At 38.5% G+C, this 10,358-nt stretch overlaps 1 protein-coding gene across 1 annotated transcript; it reads right to left on the bottom strand.

Annotated features, from left to right (window-relative positions):
* Positions 1–508: 508 nt before the first annotated feature.
* On the bottom strand, positions 509–7,854 carry LOC145116481 (uncharacterized). Its single transcript, XM_079052822.1, has 4 exons — positions 7,168–7,854; positions 1,056–1,405; positions 832–971; positions 509–726 (listed from the first exon to the last, which is right to left on the bottom strand). Exons 1-4 carry the CDS (start codon positions 7,852–7,854, stop codon positions 509–511), a joined length of 1,395 nt encoding a protein of 464 aa, XP_078908948.1.
* Between the last annotated feature and the right edge of the window lie 2,504 nt (positions 7,855–10,358).

The following is a 10,358-nucleotide window of genomic DNA, read 5'->3' as shown; positions in this document are numbered from 1 at the left end:
CGGTAAGGGGCCGAGTAGTGAGTACTCGGAGGAGTACGGCCAACTCGGCGAGTTTTACAACACTGGGTATGTTAAACAGTAGTTTGGATTTTATTTATTTATTGTTCCTGTTTAGCTTCACAAATGACATAAAACTTAATTTTCATATGTTTTTTGAGACAACAATGAGTGTCTTTGTTGTCCACAAAAACTGTAGTAGCTTAAACTTAGTGGGGGAGGTGATGAATGCACACTTACAACTTTTAACTATGTTTTAAGAAATTCATCATTCACATTAAGTATAAACCGCAAGTCTTGTTTTAAGAAAGAAATATAAGAAAAGGATAGAGGTTGAGAAACCTGAAATTCCATTAATAATATTGGTAACAAGTACCACACTAGTGATGAGCTAATTCTTGGTAGATTTCGAACATACACATACTAGTCAAACAATAGTTACTTTGAAAGATTCATTACAACTTGAAGAAGCTGGTTGAATCCTAGCTGAAGAAGAAAAACCATTGGGTATCTAACTTTTTGGTACTGCACGCCACTTGTCAATGTATCCCATTGACTCCATGTCCAAGTTGGGAAGTTGTCTCTTTTTAAGCATTTTCAGGATCTTTTTGGATCTACCAAGAAGTTGAGTTGCAGTTCTTATGCTATCTTCCCTTTTCTCTATTGCATCATCATGACACTTCATGGTTATGACATATGGCAAGTTGGTAAAGCAAGCACATAGCAGATCTGCGATTATGGTTGATATCCACTCAAAAAGTTCTTCATCTGTTGGCTAATTTTCTTTCTCATTGCAATGAAGCAGTACGGTTTGGCTGATCCTGTACATAGAACCTGCAGCAATGAACTTACAACGTGAGTGATCCAGACTTACATTTTTCCTTGCCTTGAACTGTATCACAAATTTTGCTGCTTCATCACCCAACCATTCAAGAATCTCCTTCAATGTTTTTCCTTTACGAGCCTTCTCTTGCCTTTACCAACTCTTCATTTGCATTGATACTTTCTTTGATGTCTTACAAATTCGAGACCTTCCTTGATATATAGTGGAAAGTAACCCCTTGACATGGCAGTTTGCAATATTAGGAAGCGCAAGAGCAATCGCTGTTAATGTTAGTGCGATTAGGCCCCAGCAATTCTGGGTTTCTTCTGGATGTAAAGGTGGAACTCCATCATTGTCGAAATCTACTACTCCATTGAATCTAGTAGATTTCTCGAGAAGCTTCATAAGATTCCTTGGCTCTTTCTTTTCAGACTCTTGAAGAAGTTGAGTTATAGAGTTGAGCACATTTCGTAATATTCTCTTTGAAAGCTTCGCATCCTGTTCGATTTGCAGGATGTAACCAGTATATTCTTCCATATCTGATATCACATTGCTATTAGATGCATTTGGTTCTTCCTTGAACCACTTCAAGGAAGACTTGGCGAAATGGTAACAATAAGAGAATAAGATCAGAAATGATCTGGGAACGAGACATATTGTTTTACATATAACTACAATCGTTATCTGAAGTGCTATACATAAATTCAAAATCATATTTCGGATATTATGGAAAACCTTCTTGCAATGGCGGCCTAGGAAATGCATAGGGACAGGACTGCTTTTCCACAGCTGAAGCCTTTGGATCCAATGCTTCTGGACTCTGAACACGTTTAGATGGTGCATGCTCCATTTCATGGAGAGGTTGAAATGACTGGTGGCAGTCAGACATCTGAAAATTGGTGCTATACTACCAACTATAATACCAATTGATTGCAAGGTAACAATCACATTGATTGACCACTTATAATCTGATTCATCATTATGAACAATGTGGAAAAGTTGCCTCCAAAATTAGCAAGTGGCAAATAGTTCAGGGGTTATTTCAGTAACTTATCATTTACTATTCATAGTATGACTATGAATAGTAATATATATGTGAATTGAATGAAGAATTGGACGGTGTATATATGTGGTCAAAGTAAGGCGCCTAAAAACAATTGTCCGCCTACAATTTGGACGGCTTTTCTTCTTTCCTTTCATATGATATTGCTTTTGGCTATAAATAGCCTGAGCCATGAGCCAGAAAGAAAAAAAAATAATTATCCAAGTATATACCTATATATACAGATACACCACCGTGTATTTTAGCTCTCCCACTCTATTTGTAATCTCTTTCATAATCCCTGTAAACACTTCAAATTATAGTGAATTGTTTCTCGGCTTCCTCCGGCTGTGGTTTTTTCCCGATTTGGGTTTCCACGTAAATTCCTGTGTCTCTATTCTATTTATTTTATTCGTATTACGTTGTGATTATTACGCTTTGATAAATTTTGATCCCATTCCGCATTGAGCTAATATTATTTAAGTCAATTTGGATCCGTCGTATTTTACAACAATTGGTATCAGAGCATCCGGGTTGTGATATTAGCTCGTTGGGATCATTTTATCAAGTAATTAATCATGTCTTCGGTAAAATACGATATTCCACTACTGGATCGTAACACCCGATTTCCGTTGTGGCAAGTAAAGATGAGATACATTCTCATTCAGATGGATTTACACAAGGCGCTATTGGGCTTCAATAAGATGCCCGATACATGGACCGAAGAAGAAAAGGAGATGAAAGATCTGAAGGCTTTATCCCAGATTCGTTTGCACTTGTCAAATGATGTTTTGCAAGATGTTCTAAAAGAAACGTCAGCGGCTTCTTTATGGCTAAAGTTGGAACAACTGTTGATGACCAAAAGCTTACCAAACAAGTTGCATTTGAAGCAACGGTTGTTCAATCTCAAGATGATTGAAGGAGGCTCTTTAACTGAACATATATCCACATTTAAAGAGTTAGTAAATAACTTAGAGAATATGGATGTTCAGTATGAAGATGAAGACTTGGCTCTATTCTTACTATCGTCGTTACCAGAATCCTATAGCCATTTTCGTGATACTATTATCTATAGCTGTGACACTCTAGTTTTAGATGAAGTCTATACAGCTTTGGATTCAAAAGAGAAGATGAAGCATATTACTGGTGGTGGTTCAAGTGATGCTAAAGCCGAAGGTTTGAATGCCAGAGGAAGAACAACAGAGAGAAGTAGAACTTCTCAATCTTCCAACAGAACTAGATCCAAGTCAAAAGGCAAACGAAAGTTTTGCAACTATTGTCACAAGAAGGGACATGTGCTTGAAGAATGCTTCAAGTTGAAGAACAAAGAAAAAGAGAAGACGGCAGCAAATGGTAAACAATCTAGCACTTCGGGTGAAGCCGATCTAGCTGAGGTCGAAGGTATTGGAGAACTTTTGACAGTTTATTCAGATAAACTGGATTCCACTGGTGATTGGATACTCGACTCTGGTTGTACTTTTCATATGTGTCACAACAAAAGTTGGTTTTACACATTTGAAAAGGTTAACCAGGGCTATGTGTTGATGGGTAACAATACTACATGTCCAGTTCTTGGACATGGTTCAGTCAGGATCCGTATGTTTGACGGAGTTATTCGAACCATGGGGGATGTTAGATATGTTCTTGACCTCAGAAGAAACTTGTTATCTCTCAGTTCCTTTGACAAAAAGGGATACGGGTTTGCTGGTAAAGGTGGAGTTCTCAGGGTATTCAAAGACGGTTCCGACAAACTGAGAGCCGAACGAAAAACCTCAGATCTTTACTTTCTTGACGGGCAAACAATTTCGAGTGATGCTGCTGTTGTGTCAAAGTTTTTTTCTGATCCAGATCAGTCCCGTCTTTGGCACCTTCGACTCGGCCATATGAGTTTTCAAGGCATGTCAGAATTGAGTCGAAGAGGTTTACTTGGTCAACAAAAGATTGTTGATTTGGATTTCTGTGAAGACTGTGTATATGACAAGGCAAAACGAGTGAGGTTTGCAAGTGGTATCCATACAACGAAAGGACCACTTGATTATGTTCACTCGGATTTGTGGGGACCGGCTCGAGTTGCTTCAAAAGGTGGAGCTATTTATATGCTCACTATTATTGATGATTTCTCCAGGAAGATGTGGTCTTTCTTCTTAAAACATAAAGGAGACGTTTTCTCTACCTTCAGAAATTGGAAAGTTCAGGTTGAAAAGCAATCAGGTCTGGTGGTAAAGTATCTTCGTACGGATAATGGACTTGAGTTTTGCTCAGAAGAGTTTAATGTCTATTGTCAAAAGGAAGGCATTACTCGACATCGCACAGTAGTCCATTCACCTCAACAAAATGGTGTAGCTGAAAGGATGAATCGCACCATTATGGAGAAGGTCCGGTGTATGCTTTCTAATTCCAAATTGCCAAAGTCTTTTTGGGCGGAGGCTGCTTCGACTGCTTGCTATGTTATCAACTGATCACCGTCACGAGCAATCGAGAAGAAAACTCCGTTTGAGTTATGTTCCGGTAAACCTGCAAATTATTCAGATTTAAAACCATTCGGATGTCCAGCGTATGCACGAGTTGACAATGGGAAGCTAGAACTAAGAGCAATCAAATGCTTTTTTCTTGGGTACAATCAAGGTGTAAAGGGTTACAAGTTATGGAGCTTTCATTTGAAGAAAATTATCATCTCAATAGATGTTACTTTTGATGAGTCTGCTATATTTCAACCAGTTGCTGACTCTTCTAAAAGAACAGATGCATCAGATGTATCATCCGAAGCAAATAAAGAGAATGCTCAAATGGAGGTGGAGCTTCCTACTTCACCTACCACTAATCAGAGTACAAATCAGCATCAAGATTCTTCTTCGTCAGATGAGCATGTTGTTGGTGAAGATTCAACACCTTCACAACCACAAGCTACTACTCCAAGCATTGCAAGAGATAGACCGAGAAGACAGATTATTCCTCCGAAGAGGTATGCTGAATCTGATTTGGTTGCCTATGCTTTTATTGTTGCTGATAATATTGAGTCTGCAACGGAGCCTGCAAATTATGACGAGGCTATCAAATCTGAAGACTCAAATGATTGGATGCTCGCTATGCAAAATGAGATGGAATCCTTGCAGCGAAACAGTACTTGGAATTTAGTTCCTATTCCGAAAGGGAAGAGACCAGTTAAATGCAAGTGGGTCTACAAGCTCAAGGAACCTATCAACCCAAATGATAAACCAAGATACAAAGCTCGGTTAGTAGCTAAAGGCTACAGTCAGATTCCTGGTATTGATTACACTGACATTTATTCCCCAGTTGTCAAACATACTTCCATTTGTGTGTTGTTGGGGTTGGTTGCTTCTAACGATTTTGAGTTAGAACAACTTGATGTCACTACAGCTTTCCTAAATGGTGAGCTTGAGGAAGAGATTTTTATGCAACAACCTGAAGGTTTTGTAGTTCCTGGAAAGGAGAACTACGTATGCAAGTTGAACAAATCTCTTTATGGCCTCAAGCAGTCTCCTAGACAATGGTACAAGAGGTTCGATTCTTTCATGACCAGTCACAAATTCAGCAGGTGCACCTATGATAGCTGCGTTTATTTTAAGAAAGGTGACAATGGTTCAAAGATCTACTTACTCTTGTACGTGGATGACATGTTGATTGCAACGAAAGATATGAAGGAGATTCAGAAGTTAAAAGACCAGTTGAAAGCTGAATTTGAAATGAAGGACTTAGGAGCTGCCAAAAAGATTTTAGGTATGGAAATTATTCGTGACAGGAAGTTTAGGATCTTGCATCTTTCTCAGAAAAGTTATATTGAGAAAGTCCTAAGACGCTTCAGTATGCACGAAGCAAAGTTTGTCAACACACCTTTTGCAGCTCATTTCAAACTATCATCCGCTTTGAGTCCTACTAATGAGACTGATATGGCTTACATGGCACGTGTTCCATACTCTAGTGCTGTTGGATCTTTGATGTATGCTATGATCTGCACGCGCCCTGATTTGGCTTATGCTGTTAGCATGGTTAGTAGATACATGGCGAACCCAGGGAAAGAACACTGGAAAGCAGTACAGTGGATTTTTCGTTATTTACGCGGTACGTCTTCTATGTGTTTACGTTTTGGTAAATCTAACACTGGGGTGTTCGGATATGTTGATTCAGATTATGGCAAAGATTTGGATAAACGAAGATCAATTACATGGTATGTGTTTACTCTAAATGGTTGTGCTGTTAGTTGGAAAGCCCAGTTACAGTCTACAGTTGCCCTGTCTTCTACCGAGGCAGAGTACATGGCGATTACAGAAGCAGTTAAGGAAGATATCTGGTTGAAGGGGTTATTTGGAGAACTCGATAATAGAATAAAGGTGACCACAGTTTTCTGTGACAACCAGAGTGCTATCTTCTTGAGTAAAGATCAAATGTTTCATGACCGAACAAAGCATATTGATATTCGTTATCATTTTGTGCGGGATATCATTGAAAAAGGTGATTGTGTTGTGGACAAGATTCATATAGATTATAATCCCGCTGATATGTTCACCAAAAGTCTTCCTATAGCCAAGTTCAAATTATGTTTGGACATGGTGGGTGTTTCTGATCGCAGTTGAGCCTGAAGGCTCATGGTGGAGGAAGTATTATTTATTTTTCGGAAACAATTTTTTCTCTATATAAAATTTGCAGATTCTTATGGAAGTTTTAGAGTTTGATAAGCTATAGTTTTTTTGACTAATCGTAAAGCATGACTTGCTTAATTTTGATGTCAAGGTGGAGATTGTGGAAAAGTTGCCTCCAAAATTAGCAAGTGGCAAATAGTTCAGAGGTTATATGTGAATTGAATGAAGAATTGGACGGTGTATATATGTGGTCAAAGTAAGGCGCCTAAAAACAATTGTCCGCCTACAATTTGGACGGCTTTTCTTCTTTCCTTTCATATGATATTGCTTTTGGCTATAAATAGCCTGAGCCATGAGCCAGAAAGAAAAAAAAATAATTATCCAAGTATATATAGAAAAGTATTACATATATATACTGATACACCACCGTGTATTTTAGCTCTCCCACTCTATTTGTAATCTCTTTCATAATCCCTGTAAACACTTCAAATTATAGTGAATTGTTTCTCGGCTTCCTCCGGCCGTGGTTTTTTCCCGATTTGGGTTTCCACGTAAATTCCTGTGTCTCTATTCTATTTATTTTATTCGTATTACGTTGTGATTATTACGCTTTGATAAATTTTAATCCCATTCCGCATTGAGCTAATATTATTTAAGTCAATTTGGATCCGTCGTATTTTACAACAAACAACTTTTCTACCTAAAACCAAATTAAGAACTAAAATGCAAGCTAGGAGTGGGCATATAACCCCAAGAGCAGAAGACACAGGTGAACAAGCAATTGCAAATTGGGGGTTACCAGTGTCCGCCATCATCCAATACTTTTTAACATATCGTATGAGTCCCTTGCTGGAGAACGTAATCTCTTGATGATTTAAATTCAAACTGTGCAACTCCTTGTACCGTTGTTGTAAAACTCTTCTAGACGCTGAAACTGTCAAGGCTACCGAAATTGCAATTAAAAGAATCAATAAAAGGATTAATATTTCCAAACTCCACATAACTTGGAGCCACATATTTACATTAATGGTGAGTATGAGCATCCACAAGGCCACAGTATTCAGCAAAAGTTCCTTGTCATTCATAAGCCCTACAGATGGAAGAAAGTTGGCTAACATGGTGAACAATAAAATGGTGCTGACAAACTTTGCTAGAATATCATGATTGTCAGAAGACATGTCGGAGCTCAAGTCCACCGGTAGCTTTGTTGATATTGCTATCAGTGTAATGGAAACAGAATTGATGGTAAAAAATCTGCATGGAAACCAGAGCTTCCATTGTCGAAAACCTTGGATGACATCGGCTACCATTGCTAGAGTGCAAACCAGAGATGCTATACAAATATACATTCCCACCCATGGCATGGCGTGTTCTGCACGAGATTCCAATGCCATCTTGCTAGACTATAAAAAATGAAGAGTTAACTTGATCTAGCAATATAAGAGCTAACTCATTTTTGATATATATACATATATAGGAGTTCAAGAAAGACTTCTATTTAATTTAAGCAAGGAGAATATCAATGAAACAAACGAGTGAGAAGCTAGAAAGATATTTCCAGGAATATGTGGTCAAAGACTTGGCAATGGCTCGTCAGTTTAATTATTCATGTATCCAGCAATAGCATAATGTATATAGGGCTTGACTCAAAGTAAACGCCTAATTAATGTTCCTAAAGCTTTGACCCAAAGTAAACGCATTAATTACGAATGGATGAAATCTCTGGTTAAGACAATGATCCAACTAAATGAAACCTTGCTACATTGCGCACCCTTTGAATCAGCCAGTTTTACAATATATTTATTTTTATCTAATAAGCAATGCTATAAATGATATAGACTTTAGAGTAAAATACAGTTTTGGTCCCAGTGGTTTGCACAGATTTATCACTCTCTGTCCTTAGTATTGGGATTTGATTATAGATGGTCCCTATTCCACTGTTTGGTATCACTTTGTTAACTCCGGTTAAAATTTTGTTACTAACACTGTGAACAAACTTTAGTACCTTCGGACTATAGTTATAAAATACAGTATTACTTGTCTCTTATGAGTTTGAAGGAAAATAGGGAAGAGGGGTTAAGAAAATGCCGACTGCTTCTTACTCGTTCTTTATCCCTGCTTCCTTTATAGCCATCTTCAACCATCATCATCGATTTTTTCTTTAAAATCGCTATGGTCGGTCATCATCATTGATTTTTTCTTTGGAACCGATTTATAATGAGATTTTCAGGGGTTAGGGTTTGACCAGGCATTTGGCATTACGGGAATTCGATTGGCGTAGCTCTTCCGTAAGCAAACTCGGATTTCATAGTAATTGAAATATTTGAAGATTTTGTTGATAAGAAACCGAGGGAATTAGAGTTTCAGCTCTCAATAAAATCTGATAGAATTGTGAATTGTTTATCCTTTTCGATATGTTAAATTGGTATTGTATTGTTTCATGAAAACGTAGAGTACGACCCTATAGTTTCCTCTTTTGCTAAGGCCAACCGGTATACTTGGCACGAGCTGGACCACGACCACGGCCGTGCACTCTCTTCCGGCCGGTCGTTGTCGTGGTGAACCGTTCTCCATTCTCCAAATGACGAAACCAAATGCCAATAGGGCTCAAGTACTTCCTTGACCGTTTGACTAGCCGTTGAACGGCCAAATTTTTTTAAAAAATGTTTTTTTTAGATAAAATTTTTATATACCATTTTCACCTATAAATACCCCATTCTAAACCTTATTTTATACACCATTCTTTTCTTACGCTATACACAAAACACGCACAACATTTTCACAACCAAAACCATGGATCCCAACCGAAACACCCCTCCAAACCATAGAAATCACAAACCCGATAACGCTTTTGCGTTAGACACAACCCCTCGCCAATTCCCGATCATGGAATCACCTCAAGGTGGTTTTGTCAGTTTGCTTCAAACCGGTTCCCTATCCAACTGACAACACTTTTCTAACAACAATATCAAACTTTCCCGGCCTTCCAACAACAACAACTTCAACAATATCAAGCTTTCCAACAATTCCAACAACAACATCACAACTACAACCATCACAACCCATCATTCGTCGGATTTTGTTTCAGAAACTCAACCTTCACCACCACCTCAACCTAAAAAGAAAAAAAAAACGATCCGACCCAACACCACCCAAGAAAAAGTCCCATAGACAAAAGAGGAAGAAGAAAAGCTAGCTGAGGCATGGATTTCGGCTTCCCAAGACCCAATCAAAGGCAATAGTCAAATGTTCGGTTGTTTTTGGGAGAAAGTTTGTGCGGTGTTTTACGAACTAACGGGAAGTGAAAGCTGAAATCCCGATCAAATTAGCTCGAAGTGGTGCGATATTCGAATAAAATGCACCAAATTTGGAGGAATGTACAACAACCTCCTAAGCATACGAAAAGCGGGGCAAACGATTTTGATGTCTTCAAGGCGGATTTGGACCAATTTGAAAAAATAACGCCAACACGCAAAGCTTTTCCGTATGTGAAACCTTGGGTAAAGTTGAAAGATGCTCCGAAATGGAAAGAGCAAACGCAAGGAAGTTCACAATCTTACGGTTCAAAGCGTTCAAGAAACCATGACGGAACGTCTCAACAATCGGACGAGCGAACACATTTCGACATCAACAATGATCTGCTCAATCTTGAAGACGAGCAACCTCTTCGTTGACCCGTTGGAAGAAGTAAAGAAAAAAAAAGAGGCTTCAACGGCTTCGGGATCTAGTGTTATGGATCAATTTGGAGAGAAATTTGATCGTTATGTGCACATTTAAGAAACGAAGGCGGAGATGTTGAGTCGGGTAGAACAAAAAATGATAGAAACACAATCGGTGATTCAAACAAAAACCGATATGGAAATCTTGAAAATCAAAGCGAACGACCACGAAGACGAAG

The sequence above is a fragment of the Lactuca virosa genome, chromosome 1, assembly GCF_052849685.1.
Source record: "Lactuca virosa cultivar CGN04683 chromosome 1, Lactuca_virosa_CGN04683_v6, whole genome shotgun sequence".
NCBI lineage: Eukaryota > Viridiplantae > Streptophyta > Magnoliopsida > Asterales > Asteraceae > Lactuca > Lactuca virosa.
This window is presented reverse-complemented; position numbering and strand designations above follow the sequence as displayed.

Bases quoted from the DNA above. Each gene is read 5' to 3' on its own strand.
- LOC145116481 (XM_079052822.1), bottom strand. From the start codon at position 7,854: ATGGCATTGGAATCTCGTGCAGAACACGCCATGCCATGGGTGGGAATG. The intron at 1,406-7,167 runs GTTTTAGGTAGA...TCTTCCTTGAAG, and splicing joins GCATTTTAGTTCTTAATTTG to TGGTTCAAGGAAGAACCAAA. The intron at 727-831 runs GTTCTATGTACA...CCATAATCGCAG, and splicing joins TTGTAAGTTCATTGCTGCAG to ATCTGCTATGTGCTTGCTTT.